This window comes from Amblyomma maculatum, chromosome 3, assembly GCF_055883805.1.
Source record: "Amblyomma maculatum isolate TAMU_Amacu chromosome 3, ASM5588380v1, whole genome shotgun sequence".
NCBI classification, from domain to species: Eukaryota; Metazoa; Arthropoda; class Arachnida; order Ixodida; family Ixodidae; genus Amblyomma; species Amblyomma maculatum.
Window position 1 is genome coordinate 150502500 of NC_139346.1, and position 25218 is coordinate 150527717.

General features: G+C 43.0%; 1 protein-coding gene across 1 annotated transcript; it reads left to right on the forward strand.

Annotated features, from left to right (window-relative positions):
* On the forward strand, positions 1–25218 carry LOC146196442 (nose resistant to fluoxetine protein 6-like). Its single transcript, XM_084596360.1, has 15 exons — positions 1–368; positions 4758–4969; positions 5349–5460; positions 7885–7969; positions 8772–8863; positions 9323–9502; positions 11135–11228; positions 11797–11883; positions 12681–12846; positions 14452–14534; positions 15335–15457; positions 18567–18687; positions 20179–20368; positions 21612–21754; positions 22364–25218. The coding sequence occupies exons 1-15, from the start codon at positions 8–10 to the stop codon at positions 22577–22579; spliced, it is 2265 nt and encodes a 754-aa protein (XP_084452486.1). The 5' UTR covers positions 1–7; the 3' UTR covers positions 22580–25218.

The window sequence follows — 25218 nt, forward strand, 5'->3', positions numbered from 1 at the left end:
ATCAACCATGCTCCTACTACATCCCTCAGGGGGACGAGGTTGTGGCCCGTCGAAGGTGTGTCTAGTGCTTTTCACAGTGTGTACAGTGCTCTTCACTCAGTGCTCTCGAGCCGAGTACGTAACAGGCTCCACCAAAGATGACGAAGCCAACACGACAGCGTCCACAACCTCAGCTACTGAACACAATCAAGAAGAGGAGGATGTGGACTTCGAACTGGCGCTGCGAAACGCACTAGCCGGCGGCTTCGCGAACATACCAAAGTCGCTGAGGAGGAAGCTCCTGGAAGCGGAAGTGCGACCAGAGTGCAGCACCGCCCTCCTTCGAATGATGAGGGCCGTCCAGAACCTCGAGCCTTGGGCCCTAAAACGTGAGTATATACCTAAATTGAAAGCTACAATGCGTTTTGTGGGTCTTTAAGAGCGCCGGCTCTGAACGAAGTGAACTGAACCATTGGTGTGCTGACTTTGATGCATACTGCCGACGTTGAGATGACCTGTGGTATTCAGAAGCTTTCTGGAGAGTATTGTCTTGTCATGTTGCATAGAATGCATCAAAAGCCATGCCACTCTGCTTACAGACTTATTGTTTACCCTCGTTTTCATGAGTCAACTCGTTCGTTCATTATTTGTTCTATTTCTTTCTTTCGTAAAACTTCAGATACTACATACTGGGCTAGTCATGCGGGTGCATAATTAAAACCGCTTAGACTCATTTTATCAATGAATAGGCCGAAGTTCGCATTAGTTTTGGGTGGCGCACTTATAACAATGTTTTGTGGCCATGGGGCGATTATCTGGACACAAGCAACCCACTCCTAAACAAAAAATAGCGCTAGAATTACGCGTTACATAAGGAAGTAGAAATACAGTAAGCAACCTGTGCTCGCTTGCCTCTCTATATACTATCCCTATTTGCCCAACAGTGTAACGTTCGAAGCAATAAAAACTTCACCCTAAGAATGAACAGAAGCAGAAGGAAAAAAAGTGGAGATGCATGCTTTAAATTGTTGTGAAAAGCAACAACTCTTTTTCGACAGAAAGAGCACATGGAAGTGTTTTCCCGGACCACACAAAGAGCGTCGCAAAATCAATAATCTAGGTTAAATGAAGGAAGCTTCTCTTGAATCAACAAGTCAACTGAAGCCAAAAGGAACGCAAGTGTCATGACGGTATATCTTGCTGTCTCCGAAGCTTCAAATATTTATTGTTTTGGTTTGATTAGCTTTAACATTCTTTTTCAATGCCTTGCAAGTTTCACCCTTCTGTACTTGCAATGTCACGGAAGGTAAAACTGGAAAAGCTAATTGCACAAAGATATAAAACTAGTAATACAACTGCCTACAAAGAAAAACGTGCATGGTCTACATAGCACTATTCATTTGCGGAAAAGTATACTTAGTATTTATTGCTTCGATCACTGCTATGCCACAGCTTTAAAAAAAAAAAGCTTTTTTTAGCCTTCGATTACGTTTTCTTTGCCCATGAAAGCTTAACAAACACCAAAATGTTTTCGCAAATATTTGTGTTGATCCGTACATCTCTTGAATAACCTTGTCCTTTCTAAACATGTCTCCCAACGAGTCTTGTGCACACACCGGTGTTAACGTGGAAGCGCCTATGTGTACCCGCAGTAAATGGCCCTACGCACGTCGTTGCCGCCACAACCGTAAATATGTTGCAAATGAATACAGGTGTAGTCACTCTGGAAGTAAGCAAAATAAAACAAAGCAGATTTAAAAGATATACTGACAGTACTTCTGTTTATTTATTTATTTATTTATTTATTTATTTATTTATTTATTTATTTATTTATTTATTTATTTATTTATTTATTTATTTATTTATTTATTTATTTATTTATTTATTTATTTATTTATTTATTTATTTATTTATTTATTTATTTATTTATTTATTTATTTATTTATTTAGGAATATAAACCACGAGAAATTATTGCTGTCAAAGAAGTATAGGGCATTGAAGTGCATAGATAATAACTCTTCTAATTTCTTTGCCAATGAACAATGAATACTACAGGATGGGAGAAAGTTCCATTGCTTGCTCAGGCGTTCTTTGAACCTTCAACCTTTGACCCGAATAAGAGGAATAAATTATCTACGCTGTGGAGCAGAGACTACAATTTGAACAGAACATAACCCCAAGGTGCTCGATAGGCAGGAACACAGCATTCAGGACCTGAAAGAGGTGTCCATCTACGGCAAAGTTATATATTGCAGGCATTCATGACTGTTTACGAAGTTTGAGTAGCACATGAAGCAAACATCCCAAGACTCGCGCAAGTTTTTTTAACCAGAGATGGTAACGGAGAGAGCTGTCTCTGCCGCGTGAAGTATATATTATGATAAAATGTAACTCGTTGGCCCACATTCATAAATTTTGCGGGCCATCAAAGACCTGTAGCAACACCAGCAAACATAGATCGCCTCCGCCTCGTATTAAGCCAACGTGATATTATACGCCTAGTGTTTTGCATCATTTAAGTACAGCAATATTTTGCAAACTTTTTAAGGAACTCTCTCCTAGATTTGAATGTATTCGGTAGAGTTCAAAGTGCATCCTCCAAAAATTGGATTGTACTGCACTACAGAACGGATGTTTTGTTGTTTTGCTTTAAAAAAAGACCATGCTGTCAAAGCGATCACTAAACATAGCTTTCAAATAAATTTGTGCCTTAGTTATAGCGCTTTCTGCACATATTTCAGCGGATTGCTGGTATCACCATGGTAATGAACAGCATCAGGAGTGGGACTGAGATGCGCCTACCTCTGTAGGCTGTAGCAAGCGAACACATTGAGCTCCTGGCATAGTTTGTTTATATCAGACCTATCAAATCTCTGCCATGCGCGTGCCACTCTGGCTAAACTTTTAACTTCTCCTGGCCAGCATCCGCAAACTGCACAGGGACAAACAAAAAGGGAGTGAAAAATGTAACGCACCCCTCACGGCACATTTCGAGAACTTTGATCCCTCAGCTGTCTTGCACGTGCTTACCGTTCAAGGGGCGCCGACTCAAAGATAAAAATAAAGGGGAACACCGCCTTTATGTTTGTAGGGAAAGTGTGCGAATTTTCGTGCTTGTCAGTAACGTATAGTGAGTTGCCAACCGGTGCGAAAGAGCTAACGGCAGTAAAGAGGCGACAGGTAGGGGTTCAAAAGTACTCAATACACAGCAGGCACTGTGTTTCCAAAGCAAAACTTGAAATTCCTGGTGCCAGCGGGATTGTGTGAAAGCCTAGTGTGTAATATTTTCGAGACACCTGGCCTGTATGCATACTCCATTGACACCTTTTGTTAAAATGTCGTGTGGCAAACAACGAGCTTTGTGAGTTTTATAAATTTAAAAAAATTTTATAAATCCTCTTGAACAAAGCACTCCAAAGGTAAGTTTTCGTATTTTTACTGTAACATGTAGTTCTCGACGGGTTGTGTCTGCATAGGAGGGTGTCCAAGATCAGCCGGGAGGGGCACTTTGCCAATTTCTTCGAATCTGAGAGTGCTTTCGAATGCAACTCACGAACGAGACGTCCAAAGCCACCTTCTTCTGAGGCACGCAGCTTTTGACACAGCTCCACGTCTTACGATCGTAAAGGCTTGCACGGCAGTATCGATTTCAGCAGCCCATGACGTCGTCTTTACGTCGCATACTTACGTAGCTTTAACTTTGCTTCAAATTTATTTTTATTCGTTTCATAATAAAGTGCCTCGTAAGCGACAGATATCCTCTACGTTTGGTTTCGTAGACTCTGCGACGCATCGCTGACGTCTGTACCATGTGTCAAGCATCCATGAGATCCGCTTTTCTTTTTTTCTTTTTTTTTTTTCGCAGCTACTGAGAATGAAACTCCACCAAGCTAAGTTAACGAGGTAATGGTAACTAGAGGATGCTCTTTGCAAGGTCCTGTTATCAGAGCCCTGGTCTATCGTATATTTGAGACGAAAAAAGAAAAGGGAGTTTTTTTTTTATTTTTTGTTTTATGCGACACCTATGCACTAGGAACATGACCAGAGCTGAAAAACAGGGGTAAAAAAAAAAAACGACGATGTGAAATGCAAAGCGAGCGCCAGAGATAGCACCGCACATTACACACCTTAGTGCAAGTTAGATATTCTTGGCATATTCAAGAGATAAAGCCAAGCCTAATATGTTTTCTCCACGTGCACATAAGAAATTCAATCATGTCCCGAAAGGAGAAGCAGCTGCTCTCACCCTTGCATACATAGTTCGGTAAACAAGGGTGTGTCAGTTGCACGAGCAATTACGACTGCCCTGTGTTTTCAGGCCTGCAACTTTGGTCTTGTGGCATCATCTGTACCTTTTTATACGGAATGATGCCGCGGATCTGGTGAGTGCTATTACGTGCACAGCTCGATGACGTTTTTTGAGCTTCAGATGAGTAAATCTTTTGATGTGCAGACCCCGTCCTTCGCGCAATTCATATCATGGTCACGTGACCGTCGTAAGTGGTCACCGTTGTTCGTATGGCCCCTCGGGCGTGGGGTCCATGCGTTACCCTAAAGCTATGATGTTTTACGTGTACACAACTTCATGGTAGTCCTATTCAGAGCCGACACTGAAAGGCATTTTTATTCGCAACTTCTGTTGCTCAGACATGTTTGTTGATGATCAAATGTGAAGGTAATAACACCATATGCACCCAAGTTGTTCTTCTTTGTGTAGATAGTTTTTTTTTTCTTTTTTTTCAACTGCCCTACTTCCACCCTTTTCTATATATGACAGTTTTCGACTCATCTGGAAAGATACCTACGGGTCTCCTTCAGGGTTCTCGTGTGGACCTGGGTGCATTCGATGAGTGCATTGAAACTGTAGCGCTGGACAGCTTCGGTGAAGTTTTAACACATGGCCAATACTGCAACCTGCTGGTCTACTTCAAGAACGCCAGTGCTATCGAGAAAAGAATAGACTCCGTTTCTAGCGTCTTGCACCCGAAGGTAAGCACGCTGACGTATTTCATGTGAGACATTTGTTTATTATCATAAATTTAGCTGTAAATCAGCAGGCAGCCTTCCTGAATGCACTATGCTTACAACAAGGACATTTCAATGCTTTCTGACAATTAGGTGCAGAGTTCCTAGTCAAGATAAAGAATAGTAGTAGGTCATCTGTCTATAAGCCCAACGTGTGCCGTCGAGGGATTGTGCCCTGAACGTGTGCTCATTTCTACAAAGTTTTTTTTTATTATTATTTGCTGAACTCACATCTGACTCGTTAATACTTTACTGCTGTCGTTAAACTTTGTAATATTTACAAAACAAACAATGTTGTCTCCACATAACGTTTCTTACTTTGGATATTCCCTTCTCGTTTCAGTTCAAATACTTCAAGAATTACTTCTCCGTAGAGGAGATTCCCGCTCTTCGCTTGGCAATCTGCTTCGTTGAGGACTGCAATGAACAAGACTTGCAAGCATTAGTTAATACAAGTAGGCTGAAATTGTTATAACTTTTGGTTACCCTCGGTTACAGTTGGCCCAGGAACTTTTACGGATATACAATTCTTGCCAACACCTTGTAGCCCACCGGGAAGTAGCCGGAGCTGAAGGGCGGCCATCAAGCGGTGGCTCTTTAATCTGCGGCGCTTCCCGTTACCGAGATAATTCCATGTAATTATCACTGTATAGCTCTTGTTGATAGAAGGGCCCTGAGAGCGATAAAAATATGCTTCTTTGCCGAACTGAACATCTTCACCGACAAGCGTCATGTGTAACAGCGCCGCTACAACGTAGCACTTGGGCGCCTTCGACAGTCAAAATAGGCTTCAAGTTCTTGAAAACAAAAACTCTTGCCCTCTCTTGCTTCATGGGTGTGAAGACAAAACCAGCATTTACCTTTTCGAAGTATAAGATTAGATCTGAACACTAGTGTTCATTAGCCTTCCGGAGGATTTGTCTCTGCGAGCTAGTTTGAAATTGTTGCTAGGAATTCCACTTTTAATCAAGAATCAAATAAAAAGTCATATCGATGGCTGCAAATGGCGGCGGGTAAATTTCTCTAGATGTCTCAAAGTTGAATAGTAGTACTCAAATATTCGCTGTTTGATGAGCTGCCGTTAACCTTTTCGCCTCAAGTAAATATTCGAGCAACTAAAATCAGGAGCGCTTGCATTCCGAACAAATTCTTATCCGAACTGAGTATACCTGAATTTATATAACACGGTGATTTAAAAGCGGCATGGAAATTTCTCATTCTACTGCATACCTTGATTGCGCTGCTCATCCCAAGATGAAATCCAGAAATGAGGGTACTCACAGGGTCTTCAATTGAAGACGCTAATCTTAAGACTTACCTTTCTCTTCGTCCGCATGTATCGACAAAATTTTAAGTAAATTTAAGTCCCGCGCATACTGCACTAAATTAGAGATACAATAGCTAAGAAACAAACAGTGACCTGCTTCCTGTAGTCTTTGTCACTGCGATAGATTAGCTTTTCGTCGTTCAACGCCGCTGCACATGGAGGCTGCATAAGCAACATGCACGGACACGAAGAAAAAGGCGCGCACAACTTTTAACTGACTCGTATTTCGGAGTGAAACGGGCACTTAGGTGACATGAAGGGCTGAAACCGAAGAGTTGTCACGCGACCACGGAAGACGTGAGTAGTTAGATGAAACGATGACATTGTTATCGTGATAAAAGGCGCAAATGGGGCTAATGCCGATGAACACCAAGTATCTGAAGAAAGATACGACAAGAAGAACAAGAAGAACACACAAGAACAAGAAAGAACAAGCATATCACACAAGAAGGAAAAGCGTTAAAACAGCCAAAAGGAATGGGCGCCGGCGTTAACCACACTGACAACTCAAGGCAGGAAAAAACGACCAAGAAGCTGGTTTTATGCTTAATTATAAACTCTAAGAAGCTGTTAATAGAAGATTGCCAGTGGCGCTTAAAGAACATGCGTGCGGTTAAAGCGAAAGAGTTTCTATGGAGTGTTGCTGTTTTCATAAATACAAGTGATGTTATTAGTGCTGGTTAAGGGAACTAATGTTAATTTATGTTGAATACCATTAATTTGCATTTTTAGGTTGCAATGATTAGGAATTGTAATCAGTGACACTGTTGAAACCCAAACGCGATTACTGTTAATAAGTCTATCGTATTGGCATTATACGCTACTATTTATTATCTATCACTATTGATAATTCACTTTTACGGTCATACGTCTATATATACTCTTTATATACGTCAATAATTAGTGACTAGTTGTCAGTGATTGATGACTGTTTGGTTCATGTCAGATGTCGCAAAGCGACATTTTTTAGGCGGCAATGATCTTTTTCTAGGGGACATCAAATAAGCCATCCATTTGCAGATCGAAAACCTTTTTTGCCATGTTACCAAATTCCAGCTCTTTGCTAAAATCTCAGTCATAGTGTGCTTTAATGGATTCGTTACTATCATGTGGAATCTCGGACGCTTCTACCATTTCTGTGGCCCTCTTTTCTCGTGATATGCCTGAATGACACAATGGATGAAATCGAGATGCCGTTACTATCCACAAAGCTATTCTAGCTAGGCAGGACTCCATAACTCTACACCTCGCTATTCTGAGCTCCAACCCCCATCTTACAATGCACTCGTCTGCTCTCGTGCTTATGAACTCAAGCTGGAAGTGGTGACTCGCTACCAGTAAGAAATATATCGTTTCTCGCTCAGGCGCGAGTGGCTGCTTATCCGTCAGTCCTGAAGAGGTTGTCAAAAATAACTTGGCGCCCTCCCTATAGCCGCAGCGGTTCGCAGAGAATGGTCGATGCAAGAAGGGTAAACTTATTTACTGCCGAAGGCGCACAGGTATTTTTATGGCCTAATGGGTTCGCATAACGTTTTGTTTATTTATTTTACAGTGAAGCCCCCACTTGTGCGCATTGAAGTGTCCAACTGCGTGACGGCTGAAATGGAGCCATGGACTAAGGCACAATTGGGCATTGTGTAAGTACTTCTCACTCACGCTTGTTTCCCAGAAACGAAAGGTAACTGCATATGAAGGAAGCCTTTTCGCACCCATTCTACGCCCGCTCTTTCAATACACTTCGAGTGCAATTATTATAAGCGAACCTAATCCCGTCCTGCTCTGTTTTCGTTTGTTCCCTGTCAAGCAAGTTCCTTTGTTATTCTCATGCCTCTACACCTTGAAAATGTAGCCCTGATTTTTAGCGAAACTTTGTTACATCACTTCTTGCTGACACAAATAAGTTGTTAGTTAATTTTGAAAATACCTGCATTGACAACTAAGTCAGAAATCAGCCAGGCAGGTTTTCTGCACAGTGGTATGAACATTGTTTCGAAGTTTGACTTGTATGGGCCGCGGACCTGTTTGGTGACCAACCCGGTTCTACCTGGCGTGAACATCAGAAAGATTTCATATATCCTGATGCAGATAACTTGCTTGTTTGGCCAGTGAAAGCACCACCAGTCTCTCTTAGTGTAGTCGGATACGAAAGAGCCTGAAGCATGATGCTCGGATGCCTTCCGGTTCCAGAGATCCCTGCTCTGCAGAAGAGAGATAGTGCAGAAGGTTGTATCTTAGTGCATCTGGGAGCTCCACATAATAAATGTTTATAATTATTGATGTATTGCAATCGTGTTTAGAGCATAGAATAGTAACAAGGAGTAATTCAAACTTCTGACCATTCGGCTGCAAAGGACTGAGTTGAAATTGGTTTTCCCAAAATTGTGTGCTGCAAATACAATGGCTCTGCTTTCTTAACAATTCCAGTGCTTTTACTTACAGCATATTCCTAGGCGTCCTGATCGCCATCATTGCAGCGAGCACGTGGTTGGACTACTCGACGAAAAGCAAGCCAAAATGGATTAAAGAACACAGTAAGCGTACGATTTTGGCATTTTGTCTACATTTGTATCGTGATTTCGAAGGCTGCGGTGTATTCCTCGAAATCCCTGATTTATCAGTAACTTTCCGCTATAAAATTATTTCAGTATTCCTGCCGGCATCCTTCCCATAGCCACAACTGTTGACATAATTATTTAATTTGTGTAATAGTAATATTTTGAATTCTGGAGCTTTCATGAAAATGTGCCCAACTCATCACTAAGACTAGGATTCAATATTCAGAAAAATAGCGTTGAAATAAATCGTCCATATGCGCGTTTTCAGTTATTATTCTAAATATATTCAATATGTATTTCAATCAAGCCCTACAGGCTGAGGCGGCTAAAGGTGCTTTTTTGGACAAAACTATTTGTCTTATGCAAACCACTTTCCAGGCTTTATCAAGTCGACAGCAGTTTCTTATGTGCTATTGTCATTCCCTTCCCATCCAGGTATGCTTCACAAACTCGGCAATGGGTTCTCCATGATATCCAACACCAGTATGCTGCTCAGAGCGGCTGACAAGGCTAACGCTGAACAGTACGCCCTTCAGTTCCTGCACGGCATGAGATTCTGGTGCATTGTCCACATTGTATTGTGCCACTGCGGACAGACTATGTCGGACAGTTGGTGTGAGTAGATCACGTTGGTTGCTACGCATTTACCACCTTGCTTTCTGTGCGCGCTTAGAAGGCCGGGTCTATTGATTAGCAACCTATAGCTGCCTGCTTTTCAAAAGAAAACGTAAAAAAAAAACGGAGCGCGTAGGACCGCAGCTTCTATGTTATTCAGTTAACGAGTGCCATTGCTTTGTGTAAGTTACGCATCTAAAAACGTCTCATATGCATAAGTAATCTGTTATCGATAGCTCCTCTTCATCGTTTTCAATTTGTGAAAGTGTCCGTGTAATCGTTGAATCACCAACCTTTTTTTGCGTAGACCACATGAAGCAAACTAAGCCTTGAAAGCTGTATATATAATCTTACGTTCAAATCGAGGATTGCTTTGTTTCTTTAAAAATTTTCACATTTTATAATATTGCGCTACTTCAGTGCGTGATATCTGATGCTGCTTCTATCAAGGCACAGGTGGATATCGTCATACTTCCATTCCACGCCTTTAACTTCAACATATCGGCCATCCACTCATTACGGTCTTCTTGCCGTGTGAGGAAGCCATCATGACGAAAGCGACCAGATGGTTACGACTTCTCTAAAGAAGGACAAAAACGCACACATCATTTGGCGAGCTGACCTAATGCATTCTTGATAGCATCGCAGAATGGGAATGTTGTCTTTCCTCTTAGAATGCAGTATAGAGCAAGCATCTCGGGAGGGCCAGGGGGAACCCGACTTCAAATTGATTACAAGGTCACAAATTGATGTCCTGTTAAATTTTGAGAAAAATATGTGCCACTGAGAGTGGAAAACCTTTTTTCCGCAGTTTCTATCACTGTCCTGCTCGTCTAATTTGCGCGCATATTTACGTAGGAGGCTGCAGTTGTGTTCGGTACCAATCAATACATCTTGAAGCTTAACTGTCATAAAACTAAATATGGAAAGTAGAGCTTATGATGAATAAATGTTGCCGCCTCGTCCGCAACGTTTCATTGTAACTTGTTACTCTTTCGTCAGGCTGAAACTACGTCTCAAAACTACACTGTACAACGAAGCCAAGCGTCTTCTGGCACAGGGTAGATATGGAAAGCATAGAAAAACCTCTTGTGCACTTTCTTCCTGCTCCATTCTTACAATCGAGTTTCTTTGTCGACTACTCTTCTTCTGGGGTTGGAGTAGTCTCTTGGTCTCATGATAGACTGGAGGAAACGAAGAGCGAATTCGAATTAGTTGTTGCTGCCAGAAGAAAAGTTAGAACATTTTGTCTGTGTTTTTCATGTTATTATTTCGATCTCTTACCAGGGACCTCTATTGTTGAGAGCGCTCCCTAGCCTCCTTTCAAACTTTTATCGTGAATAGCTGGGCCAGTTGTTTTATGTGATGCTCAGCTTCCTTACGTTGTAAGCTCGAAGCTCACCCCATTGCCTATAAAACGTTGCCTTTCCCCTAGACATAGAACAGAGGTCATGCCTCCTTACGATGCTAATACAGTAAGAAACCTGCTCGTCTTGTTAATCGAATCATTACATCTATCTAAAAGATCCTATCAAACATCAGTTTTATTTAATCACATGATTGGTGTCTTCAAATCGACACCCCAGTTCATATGGCGCGAGAAGATTCCTAATAGCTTTCTTACTATTCCAGCACGTCTGTTGAATTTGCTGATTACTTCTCACGAGTGGTCATTCATGATTATAACGGCAGGATTCAGCAGCGTTGGAACGTTCTTCTTCCTCAGGTAGGTTACGTTATACATAACTGAAATGTCTTCCTCCTCTCAGAGCCCGGCCACAGTAGCAAAACCTAGAGCAAGAAAAGGAAAACGAAATTAGTGGTAAAACAGCTTGAACAAAAAAGACCCAAGTAATCGTATACATACAATTTCACATAACCTAGTGCATGTAAGAACACTAAAAAACGTCGACCATGGATATTTCTTGGGCCTTTTTTTTTACTCATAGGTGCGTGGGAAAAAGAAGCACATTTAGAGATTAATATATTTGAGGTAACAAAAAATAGAAGTCTGATATGTTCCTTTCGTTGTTCAACAATATGTTCACCTTTTCACACATTGAAACAAGGGATTTTGCTATCCTTTCTATAAGAAAAAGGGGAGAGGGGTGGTGGAGGTGAAGGGGCTGTTCAGTGATGTGATACGACTATACAAAATACACAATACATAATTCTCGATTCGTTATTTATTTCTGTACTAGCGATTTTACTTCCGGGTGGCTGCTAGAGTGATAAGTAGCCAGCTTGTGCGTCGCCTGCACATAACTGACAGAAGTGTTCACCTTGTTTTCCAGCGGCTTTTTCCTCACCCTTACTGTGAGCAGACAAAAGAGAACCGGCCCCATTGTCTTCATTATAGGAGTGCTTAGGCGGTTCATCAGGTAAGAACGTTTTGATATTCAGTATGACAAGCAGAGAGACGTTAGTGCGCAGGCGCATCGCATTAAGACTTGAGCAACAAAATAAATTTATCGCATTTTCTTGCCAAGCTTCCAGTTAGAAAACAGAGCACTAAATGCGGTTATTTTACATCCTGCGTGCACTTGTAGGAAGCTCGTGGATGTAAATGCGAAATAGAAAGGTATTCTACTCATGCTCTGGTGCCTCAGTTTCCGCAGCCCAAACACATGGCGCGAGATCATAGCCACCGCACCACATGCCGTCCAGCACATCTTGTTGTGAGCTTAGCATTACCCGGGGTAAACATAAAAGAGAAATCACGTGCAAGAAAGTTTCATCAACTGTGTGTTTCGTTCTTGCGTTCGTTCTCTACCACACCTACCTATACCAGGAAATGCGCCGATTGGAGCGCAGCAACAAGGTCTTCTATCATGTGTGGACGCGCATTTTTTCTTGAAACGAAGCAGAAATTGTAAGGTGTGGTTCGCAGCTTTTTTTTTTTTTTTTTTTTTTGCCGTAACGTCGAACGCTCGAGTTCCCAAGCTTACAAGAGCAATGTCACGCATTAAACTGCGATGTTTCACACGAAATTTCTATTGATTTTACAGAAAGCCCAGCACGTCTAAATTAAAATTTTCAAAGGTTAGATATAAAATTCAAGGCATATGAATTCAGAGGGCAGAAACAGAGGCAATCTAAAATATGTCACTCTACCCAAGAAAACCGCAAACAATTCTTAGTCCTTTAGGCAGTAACAGTGACATTGATCTCTTTGCAGAACTTGCATCCCGCTCTTCTTCATCATCATGTGTATGTACCTGCTGCCACGATTTGTCTCTGGACCGGACACCAAGTCCTTCTTCCAGAAAATGTACCAGGAAATTGATTACCACTGGTGGCACCTCCTTGTCATGATAAGAAATTTTTACCACATTACGCCACGGGTGAGCTTACCACACATCCTTCTTCCTAAAGCTTATTTATGCATGGTGTCAACTTCTGCTTAAGACAAAAAACGGTTTTCTTAAACGCTTAGGCGATGCTCCGTAAAGCAAAACTGCCAAGGGCAAGATGAGTTCATTCTGTCGAAAGCGTCTGGCGCACAAGGATATCATTTTAATACCTGCTGTAGGATATGTAAAGTACCTACGGTCACTTACATTAGCTATTGGCTGATCACAACTCAGTGTCTTTACAACCATAAGACGCGCCTCATACAGATATTTGCGCCTAACTGGTACTGAAAGTGTTCCGCAACAGGTGTCACTCAGAAGAGAAGCCTGTGGGCAGACACTTTGATGTTTGTTTTTTTATTGCATCCAGCAGGCCTTTGGCAGAGAGAGGTGAGGGATAGCAGTTCAGAGAAACGCAAACCATACAAAAGCAGTAACTGTTAACATATAATTGACAAACAATTAGGCTCGTATTCATACAAAGTTAGCGGCGGAGATTTAAAATGATTCGAGTCACAACCTGCTTATGCGGAAATTGAAGACGTTTTATCTGGAACTTTTATGCATTTGGACCGGTGGCGAATATCTGCATAAGGTACTGTAATTAAGGAACCGCGCTACGAAACAACACAACATGAAAGGGAAGAAAGCCTCCAAGAGCGAAAATGAATGTTTCGTTTCTGTATATCTGATATTTCCGCTCTCCGTCTTTTCGACGCCTTTGCGATTCCTCAGTCGGCCATTCGAGCCGCCTGATTTTGTCATAAAAAACGCGAATAAGAAGCACTCACGACCAATTACGATATTATTAGGATTTCATTTATTTAACGAGATAGCGTTAATGATTCTGTTACCCAAAAAATTCGGCGTTGGCGTCAGCGTTTCCGTTCTGAGCGAAAGAAACGCAGGCATGGCGCAAGCACGAATTCTGCAATGGTTTGTGCGACTTAACAAGGCAGCATGATATCAGAAAGTGTGGAGGAGCTGCCAACTACAGGGATGCTCACTTGAGGTGGGAAGGTGGACAACCTTCCATTGCTCTTAGATGAGGAGTTATGCCTGCTACACATAAGCTATACGCAGGTATACATCCATGCTGCTTGAATAAACCAGGCCTTTGTGTGTGTGGTTGTCATCGTCTGTACCGCGTCATACCTTTAAGGGCGGAGCTTAAATGTCTCCACATTTTTGAAAATTGTGTTTTGACTATTGAGGGCTTTCGAAGTTAGCTAAGGCACGGTCATGCGCCGGTAATTGATAGAATTTTCTAATGGATATGTCAAGTGATAAGGATAAGCAAATCTAAACAAACAATATTCATGCAATGGTGCAGGCGCGGGCTGTCTTCCTTTTTTCCCCAACGAAACCGTGCCAAACCTTATCATTAGATCCGATAGCAAAACGTAATCACAATGGGACTCCTGCAGAAGAATCACTTTATCAAGTACAAAAATTAAGTTGCTCTGCCCACGCCCGGTTGTAATATGCGGACATTCAGTCCATTTCTAATCATTGAAAGAAATTTTCAGCAACTTTAAAATTTCTTCTTGGAACGCAACCCCACAACATGACGACTATGTTTTCCTTCCATAACAGGATGTGCTGCCCCACTTATGGTATCTGTCTACGGATTTCCAGCTTTTCACTGTATCCCTTCTAGTACTACTGGTATTTAAAAGGTAAGTAGCCTGAAACAACCTTCATCACAGAGACACGAAAGGGGGATTTCAAAAAGTGTAGTAACATTGTCATAAAAAACTCCTCAGTTATCGGGTTTGCTGGTCGGTCGCCTACGTTTGGGGACCTTGTGGTATCCCTGGCACACAAGAATCTTTAGGTGTGACCATGCGAATTTTCCTTATACTCTACATACTTAAGGTTGATGGAATTAGAACAGCCGCATGACACAACCTGTACAATTACCCTCAAGCAAATGTACGAAAAAGGGTACAACTCCAAGCTACATTATAATTTCTATTTTTATTTATTATTCCCACATGTATCCAAAAAAGGGGGTTTCTCATAAAAAATCTCGAATAGTATTTCGCGCTTAAGAAGTGTACAATATTTTTATGCATCTTGACACATTTTTTGTCGATTACAGCTAATGAGAAAGGGGAAATGTTTTTCATAGCTGGTTCCCAACCTTGATTTTAAGCCCGAACGCATTTCTGAAGCGAAGCTGTTTCTTTCATATAAATGTGTGCAAATTCTTGAATTCATATGTAGCCCGTGAAAATCTGAGAGTGAGTAAATAGGAAGTTTTTTAAAAGTTAGCATTGAATATAGCTCGAGAGGAGAACACGATAGCCGCCTAATTGTAGCAAAATTATATGCAACTCTTTAATAACTGGTTTCTGTGGATCTACTGTTTAAATAGTTGTTTTTTATCTGATGAGGTTACGAATTTGAAACCCTTTTTTATCAACTGTCGCGAGGTTTCTAAAATGGCAGATTTATTTATTTAATTTTTTTTCAGTCACAAAATGATGGCCGTGGTGGCGTTTCTTCTGCTGTCGCTGTTGGGTTGCGCCGTCGGAACATGGGTTGTGGATGCCTCGGATCTACCTCCGTTCATGATATTTCCCGGTCCCATATTGCAGTGAGTTCTGAGTGAAACCCTCTGTGTACTACGTGATGAGCACAAGTGATTTGTAACCTAATTTTTCTGCGCCTGTGGCGCTTGCAGCTACAAATATCGTCTTTGTATTCATTTTGCCCGAAAGCAGAGAACTCAGCAATACAGATGTTAATGGCACAGGGAAAAAAATTCCGAGAGCGCTGTGGAATTTACAATGAAGAATTGCGAAAGCCAAAGCATCGCTGGTCCACACGATGCATCATGTTTGCTCTCATTAAGACTGAGCTACATGTGAGCTATATGGGCATCACGTTCGCGTTCGCTTGAGTTTTAGCGTATACATGTAGCTCATCCGTTCATGGAGTGCAATCTCGCGATGGGACGGGCAGACAGCATTGGCTCATGGTTGTATCCGCGTGTCTCGTTTTCTTTTTTTGCGCAAACGCTCCGCGCAGCGGCTTCTATGCTAAACATTGACAACTGATCAGCAGCACGCGCTGATGCTTTTTGCGAACTAGCGGATGATTAAGAAGAGCCTACTGTTGTGTCGCAGCTATACTTCGTCTCACAAGATGTTTGCAGCACTGCGAAAGGCAGAGGCACAACGGTCCAATCAGGTTCACGAGCACTACAATAGGCAATTGTGCTCCTACGCGCCTCTCGCCCCCTAAATTGGCGGGGGTGACAGTAGAACACTTCTATACCATAGTGTGCAGAGGCGAGATGCACTTAGGAGCACAATTGCAAGGACTCCTTGGCTGTTCGCAGTGTTGCATATATCTTTGAGACGAAGTATAGGTTGTGAAGGCTTTGCGAAATCCTTTCCAGGACAGCACGTGCCTGATATGTTCGTGAAACCTTTCCGGGAGCATTATTATAAGATAAGGAGTGTACACCTCTGCTAAGTACAGGCGCATTCACATAAGGAGCGCACTAAGGGAGGTTTCCTTCGATGCTTCCAAGCAAGCAATCATCGAAGTTGTTCATATATGGCCTTGTGATTTTGTACCCGTTGCTGCCTTGTCATTTTTCATAGTCCTGTCTTGTTTGGGGATGCACATTAAGTTAGAAATGAAAACGACGATGCTTTTGTAAGAAAACAAATTTCGGAACATGATTTTCTTATGAAGGTATGGGTGCGGAGGAGCTGCAGCTTGGCTTTCGACATACGTCAGCCGTCCATTCTCTGAACGTGTATTGTGAGAGTATGATAAAAGGGAACAATTCTCTACATCTGCTAAATGTCCTATTACTCACACAATGACCCCATCAATGCCTCGTATGCATTGCAGAGCTCGGCAACCCAGTTTCGCTTATTGCTCATTTGTCTGGTATCAGCTCTGTACTGCTTCACCCTTTCTATAAAATTCTTCATTTCCCCATGGCACTCAAAGCAAGATTTGGTGCGCCAAGCCTTGGATCCATTTTTCCCAACAATGACCTTTGGGGCGGGGCGGGAGGCCTGAGATGGAAGCAGTCGGCTAAGGCAATGTAGTTCGCTGACCTTCCTTTTCAGGAACGTACGCGCCCAGATTTCACTGAGGGCCGTGTATTTTCTGCTAATAATGACACACACTACTTTTCAAAATTTCTTACTCTAACCAAAGCAAGTTTTCATGCCAAAAATATGCTCCCCACAACGGAAGTGCTTCATCGTTTGTGGACGCATCTGGTATGGATACATGCGGTGAAAATCCCGATGGTAACTCGTGTGGAAATGGCATGCCATAATGACATTCACAAAGCCGCAGAGAGCTTCTATCAGCACAAAGCGCAGTGAAGGAGCCGCATCGGCAGCTTCCTCGGTCCTCAAAAGGTCGTCACGCGACGTCTTGGCCAATCCCAGGCGGTGGCGCGACACGCGGTGAACCCCGTCACGCGGGTTGCGTATTTGTGCTGAAAAAAAAAAGGCTATTTCTGCTTTCTTCTGCCTAATTTCAATCCGATATTCAAGTTCGCAGCATGAAAAACTGTGGGTTTCTGCTGAAAGCCCAACTTTTGCTATAAGTGCTGCAGTGTCCCTTTAGCGCCTCAAAGCGACTCTGGCTATGGGGAACGACATGGTGGAGGGTTTCGAAAATTTTTATCACATCGGGTACTTTAACCTGCACTGAAATCGCACAGTACACAGGCGACTTGTTCTTCGCTTACATCGAAAAGTGGCCTCCTCTGCCGGGGAACGAACCCGCGTCCTTGAGTTCAGCACTCGAGCTTCGTAATTATAGAGCCACCGCGACAGGGAGGGGGGATAAAAAGTGAGACACTTATGAAAGTGTTACTGGCAGAAACAAGATGCTTAAGGTGGATCACCACGACGGACCAATGACACGTGGGCCTCCGCAAAGAAAGCGTGATGTGACGTCGCACTTCTGCTGCACGAAGTTGGAGCTTTACCAGAGATGTTGGTAAACAGAGCAGGGCGAACGACGGTGGACATGCGCAATCTGCGTACCGCTGTCTGCAGAGGCAGGCACTGCTGCCTGCAGAGGAAATGTGAAGTGAGTTCTACAGTAGCAATGACTTCAGCATGTTAATCTCCACGCAAATGGTCTTCGAGATTAAAATACTAGGATGTAAAAATATTTCCGCCGACAATGCCCTAAAGCAATGCAGCGGTCATTCTATTAGTGATAATATCTGAATTTCAGAGCTACACAAGAGATAGCTAAAAAAGATCATGCTAAGAAGGATGACGATGTGATGCCAGCGCTATGCATAGCATTAAAGTGAAGCTCTATAGGGTCACGTGGTATTTACACATAAACAACAGAACAGCTGGTTAAGGCGCCACTGAGCTGAGCTGCGCCTGCAAGGATCTGAAGTCGGCGTCGGCGATACCAACAAACGTGCTCTGCTGCCGTCGAAGAACATATTCACAGGAACATTTAGCAGTGTAGAGTTGAAAGCTTACGAAGAACATTCGAGATACGGGCTTAAACCACCTACTGAAGCCTGGCATAGACTAAAAAAACGGTTAAAACGCAGGTGCGTTTATAAGACTTTGTTAAATCGGGCCTTTATATGTAGACGGGTAGCCAACGATATCGCTTTATACAATTACAGATGGAGCTTAAGCTTTTCCCATAATTTGTTACCACATGTATAACTAAGGTTTTTGGTTTTGTTACAGGGAAATGGAGCGAACGGTGAACGAGTACTACATGAGGCCTTACTACCATGCCGTGTGCTACTTCAGCGGCTGCATTGCATTCCTTCTTATGGACGATTTTAGGAAGCGGCCAATGAGCAAGGTAAGCGTATTAGCGATTGATAAACATAAGGGAGATCAAAGCACAAGTATTTAGCGAGCAAGGCAAAATGTGACTGACTCTGCAAATCGCCAGACTCATTGACTCGACGGTTTGGGACGCAGCATGGAGTGAGTTTTCGTAAAATGATGAGAACACGCCACATATTGTGCTTCTTTCATACCGAACAAAAACTAGTTCTCTTTAGGCAGGCAGGTTTTCTGAACGACTAACGTTAAAGCTAACCTCATTTCCAAATATTTAAAGTTCTCCCACACGGTACTATGTCTAACAGCAAAACATACTAAAGACAGTCGGTAGATAGGCCTCGTCAACGAGGCAGTCCCGAAAAGACATGATTGTATTTCGTGTATAACTGACGCAGTTTATACCAAGATTTGATAGAAAGCCTGAGTTCACTAGTCAACGTTTCCACAAAGTGAAATTCCATCATGTGCAAAGCATTCCTTATTTTATGTGGGTTCAAATAGGGCTTTCTATCTGAGAAGGAAGACCGAGTAAGGGGAGGAGGGTGGGATGTGTGGAGTCTGATGAGATGAAACAGAGTTACCTAGACTATGTTGTTGATGCTTGGGCACTGCAAAAGGTGGCATGCTACAAGGTACTAAGCCGGCCGTTTTTTTTTAGAAAATATGATGGAAGAGGCAAGCTCTGCAGAGCAAAACGATAGGGAAGGACAGTGTGTAGAGGTAGTGAATTTGAACATGAAAAAAATAAGGGCGATGATCTATAAGTGGTCGAGCATCTATAAGGAAAGGCCAACTCGAAAGTCAGCGTTTATTAAATCAAGCAGAATGATTGGCGTTTTCCTTTATTTATAAGGGGAAAACTATAGGGGCACTAAGCTCTGCTTTTAAGGATATGGCATATCAGCGTTAAAGGCTGCAATCTGAGATTCCCCTTGTCAATCCTTGTTCGGGTGCATACACCTTGCTCCCCTCTTAAACATGAACTCCTTAATTGGCGCACTAATATCTCACACATATTCTAGTACAGTCGTAAGCTACTACTTTGTTTGAAAGACAACCTGATTAGATATAAAGTCCCGCTTTATACAACAAAGTGATACAGCTGCGCTTGAGTGGTCAAGTGGGCCTAACTCGGGATCCAAGTGTCCGGGAAAGTTTATCTATATCCGCCCTCTATCCTAAAAACCTGACTTGGCAACTCCTCCCAACATTGTTGCACGTGGTCACGTTAGGTCCCACAACCCGCTAAAGAATGAATTCCCAGCCATATCACTTGCGAACTATCAGCTGCCAGAATCCTGCCCGTGATTTTTCGCGCACAACGGCAACGTTAGCACAGAATTTTCTGTAGAAACAGGCCTTTATAATGACATCACGTTAGAACAGTGAACAGGAAAATAAAGGAGAGCAGCAAGTAAACGTTGCTCATATACCTATTTCTTAAAAGCTCATAACAGGGCTCAAAAGGAAACATGCTCCAATTATTCGCGCTTTGTTCGTGCAGGTCGCCCTTTTCGCAGGCTGGACTGTCGCAGCTGGCTGCGGCCTGTTCTGCACCTTCATGAAGCTTGCTTGGTACAGAAGCCCAGATCCGACTTCGCATGGAGTCGTGCTGCTCGCGGCATTCTTCGACCGTATCCTCTGGTCGATCTTCCTCGTTTGGATCACGCTGGCCTGTTCCACTGGTCGAGGCGGTGAGGCTCCTATAGTCATCATAACGCGTTCGCAGTTTTTACCAGATGTCGCGTTCCTTGGGGAGTGTGCGGAATTCTTCTACATAAAAAATGTTGGGAAAAGAAACGCATGTGGACCGCGCCGTCACGATCCTCTTTATCGAGGCGCGAACCACTCATACGAAGTAGCAAGCGTGAGATTGCAGCTATCGCTTTTTGGCGCTTGCACCTCTCCAATAAGCGAACCAGGCACGGGTGGTGGAGGCTGGTGCTTCTTTTCTACGGCTGGAATTCTGGTGGTGACGAAAAAGGAGAGGCCGTAATGCTCAGTATGCCATATGAAAAAGCAATTTCGCATTCTAACGAAGTTCAAACCGCAAACTGTCATTCGATATACTCTAGTCGCAGAACAACAGAGTATGTTTCTCTTCACTATTTTTCACCATCCCGTTTGCAGTAGAGTGGAAATTATTTTTTTCTTTTACGACAATGGGTCTCTGTTCGCGACGTCCTGTATTCTGCTGCTGACAACTCAATCGTAAATGAAATCAATTTTCACCATTCGACAGCATCAAACTTATGAACACCCATTCGTTAAATAACGATAACAGCTGTAACTAATGGCTACTTTCTTACCCTCCATCAATCATGTGCTGAAAATCTGAATTTTGGCAGAGCAATACTGCAGGCTTAGACGTTATCCGACCACACGTTACTGTGCTCTTCATCGAAGGACGATCCTTGACGGGCATTCGAAACGTTGCCGCGGTTTATATTTCCCCTTCCAAAGACTCGAAGGTTTAATATTGAGCAGCGCAAACAACCTCAAGCGAGCAATTGAACAGAATAGATGCCGTGCACAAACTTTCACCCATTTCATATCAAGCAAAAGGAGCTTCGCGCCTGTAGTTAGCATATTCAAAACATAATTTCGGTGCTTGTGCACGTCATGTTTCCACGAGCCATCAACTCAGGCTACTTGCCCACAAAATGCCCTTGCCCATATTGCTTCATATTCCGCGGCATAACTGATTCAGTGCCGCTTCAATGGGCTCAATACTGGCACTCCTTCGCATGCTCACATAGGTGCTGTAAATTGCTTTCATTTTACGTTTTAGCAAAAAGGAGAGGCTGAAAATACATCACATTGACTGGATGTCCTTCATGATTGAAAACAAAATATACTTTTTTTTAGCTCTGTACCTTTTTCAAGCCTTTCCCTCCTTCCGAGAGCGCATTCAGCATCCCCACCACAATTTTGCAGGCCCTGTCAACAGGTTCCTCTCCTGGACAGCGTTCGTGCCCCTGAGCAAGCTTTCATATGGCGCCTACCTGATACACCTTCCATTCATTGAGCTGCTGCTGCACTCATCTAGGGAGCGCTTATTCTGGTCGAAATTTAATACGGTAAGTATTATCATTGTTGCTAGTTAGCTGTTAAATGTAATGGGCGTTCGTAGTTTAACCGGCTTCCTGCGGCTACTGCCGCATTTAAAATATTATGACTTTGAGGTGACGAGAAATTGGCAAATGAGGGGCCTAAAGACGTAAACAGTAGTAGCGTGCGTGTGCGTGCTTACAATTAACCCAACGATGCCACTTTCCTCTATATTTCTTTCATCGACAGTCAGAGGGAGTATGACTAAGAAGAGCATACTCCAATGCCCAGCTTTACTTGGTGGGGTGGTCTAACTACTGGTTAAAAAGAAGCACTGTATAATTTAGACACCTTGAACTAAATGTATAAAGTACCGGAGACACTACAAGTACTAATCAAATGTCAAACCGTAGCGCACGTGGTTTTGCAAATTTGAAGCTTGTTTTTTCCTGTCGCTTTTACTCTAGCGCCATCTCATCCGTAGGCGCATGTTCGGCTAATTTCTTGCTTATTTTAATTTGTACAATCTGCGGTCACAGAAAATGACAATCAAGTTTCATATTTGAACAAATATGAAAAACGTTTCATACTGTACGCGTGAAAAACAAACAGTGATGGTGGTGAAATTTCTTTTCCAGGTGTCACTGTTCAACTCGGTGCTTATCTGGAGCTTCGAGCTGGCCTTCTTGTCGTTCCTCGCATGTGAAGCACCGACCGCCGCATTAGACAAGATGCTCTTTGGGATGCTCTCTGGAGGCAGAGGTTCACAAAAGCGGGAGCCTAAAGCGGACGCCAACGGGAGCATTGAGAAGCCGGAGATAAAAATTGAAGACAGCGTAATTTCCCGCTGCTAACCTGTCGCTAAGGAAGCGAACGTCGATATTCCTAGTCCACATAGAGCATTTATGATGTCTCGGACCATACACGTCCTGTGTGTCTGTGTGCAGCGACTCTGCTTAAAAAGACTGGTGTTACTGACGGTAGCGAACTGCGAAGAACTCCTTGTGTGAGCGTCGAAGTTTGTGACACTTTCTTCTGGGCGTCGTTTGCGAGTTTAGGTCTATGAGACCAGAAATACATAGACGAGAAGGTACAAAAAACAGCAGTTTATTCCAGGCCAGAATAAACAATGACATCAAAGTGACGTATAAAAATACAGGGTTTCCATCCGCCGAACGTTCTACCCTTTGCAGCAGTGCAACCACAAAAAGCAGCGCAGCGGTACAATGTGTATAGTGAGATGACACTCCGTTATTTTTCCTTCAAACGCGACATATGTGGTTATTTTCCTTCAAACGCGACTTATGTGATGGACCTCTCTGTGAACCAGTGCGGTCTGTAAACGTCTCAAGGCTTGCTGCCGGTGGGTAGTCCCTGCAGAACCAGAAACTACTCTTCTCTCACAATCATTGTCCAAGGAAGTGCCTGTGACTGACCATGGGCGCCGATACCCGGGCGACTGCTGGTACAGCAACCGCGACAGACGACGCTTGTGCTAAATAGTGTGCGTGTAGTTCATGTGCCGCTGTGATCACCACCCAACACAATCCCAAAAAGGACTACGCCACCCTCTGCAAAGAAACGCCCCGAGATGCGCGGTGCCCTTGCTTCCAGCAGCATTTATTTGTCCTCACAAGCTGGGAGACACCTTTGCCTGTATGACCACATCGCAGAAAGCTCACATCACTGTACAGAGGCCTAGGGTACCACACTGCGGTCCTCGATCTCGCCCGGTTCTTACTAGGGTGTAGCTCGGAAAATGCGAGCCAGAATGAAGAGCATATTGTTCGGCTCTTCGCATCTTGCAGAGCATTGTTTCATCTTTGCATAGTACTTCGCTAAGAAATGGACTAAAGTATTTTCTATGTAAGACAGTGACATGTTCCAAGCTTTTTATTTAGTATTGTGTTTGATCAAAGAGCAAAATAAGACCTCATAAAGAAAACCTCTCGGCGAAAGGGGTTTAAAGTGATGCCCTTATTTAAGGAAGAGAACTATAACAGTATCTCAAATTTTTTGTGATGTCAGAACGTTCGTGCTTATATTTAGAGTTGACTGTGTGTCCGCGCCTGTGTTTGAACGAGTGATTAGGCATTGCAATTTTTCATAAATATTATCAAATTTTTATATGTGCCTTATACAAGCATAAATTCATAAATTAGGGCATTGAAAAGCAAGATCATCCATTAAAATATGCATATAACTCTGCAAAAATTGTATTGTCGTGAATGTTGATATTACTTCATCTCATTACCCCTTGTTCATGCTAAGTTTGATGACTCGTTTCCGGTGACCAATATCCAATTTTTACTTGGTTAAATGTATTCTTATCGGTAAACACGAACCCTGTTTCACAGCACTTGCAGCAAAGGTTTGTTGTATCCCATTGAATCTGGCATTCAGCAGAAGCCATGAGGATTCATGTGGTTGCTGTGAGTACTGCGACTCTGTATAATATTGCTCCAAGCGGCAGACATGCAATATGCTGGTAAACTTGAACACATATTGCGCTGAAAGGCAAAAACAGTTTGAAGGTGCCAAAATAACGTCTATGTTTCAACTGCGTCATTCGTTCTACCGTAGAATACAATGCACTACTGTGTGCGCAAAATCAATGGCAAAAAGAAAGAAAGAAAGAAAGAAAGAAAGAAAGAAAGAAAGAAAGAAAGAAAGAAAGAAAGAAAGAAAGAAAGAAAGAAAGAAAGAAAGAAAGAAAGAAAGAAAGAAGGAAGGAAAGAAAGAAAGAAAGAACACTGACAGGCCTTACTGAACTCGATCAATAAAATTGAGTTCTCTACTGGCACTAGCTCAAACGATATTTCGGCATAGAGTGGCGGGTCGTCAGCCTTGCTTTAATGAACTTGGTAGTGAGCCTTTGAATGAGTTCACAATAGGAGAAGCAGGCCAAACAATGAGTGCTCAGTAATTCATGTGGGATAAACGCGCAATGTTTCTTTCAACACGCAGCTAGTGATGAACAGCGAAGTAGAGCTGCACTTAACAATGGTTTGGTTTGGTTTGGTTTCAGAAGTTTAACGTCCAAAGGCAACGCATGCTATGAGAGACGCCGTAGTGGAAGCCTTCGGAAATTTCAACGCCTGGGATTCTTTAGTGTCCACTGACACTGCATTGCGCACGGGCGCTCTGCTTTTCGTCTCCATAGAAAAGTGGCCGCCGCGTCCGGGATTCGATCCCACATTGGCACAGTAGTCGAGCGCCCTTTGGTTTGGTTTGGTTTCAGAGGCGTAACGTCCAAAGGCAACTCATGCTATGAGAGACGCCGTAATGGAAGCCCCCGAAAATTTCAACGCCTGGGATTCTTTAACGCGCACTGACATCGCATTGCGCACGGGCGCCTTGCTTTTCGCCTCCATCGAAAAGTGACCGCCGCGGCCAGGATTCGATCCCACATTCTTGAGCGCAGTAGTCGAGAGCCCTAACCACTGTACCATCATGGTGGGGCCACACCTGAGAATGATTGTTTCAGTAAATG

Bases quoted from the DNA above. Each gene is read 5' to 3' on its own strand.
- LOC146196442 (XM_084596360.1), top strand. From the start codon at position 8: ATGCTCCTACTACATCCCTCAGGGGGACGAGGTTGTGGCCCGTCGAAG. The intron at 14,535-15,334 runs GTAAGTAGCCTG...ATTTTTTTTCAG, and splicing joins GTACTACTGGTATTTAAAAG to TCACAAAATGATGGCCGTGG. The intron at 15,458-18,566 runs GTGAGTTCTGAG...GTTTTGTTACAG, and splicing joins TTTCCCGGTCCCATATTGCA to GGAAATGGAGCGAACGGTGA.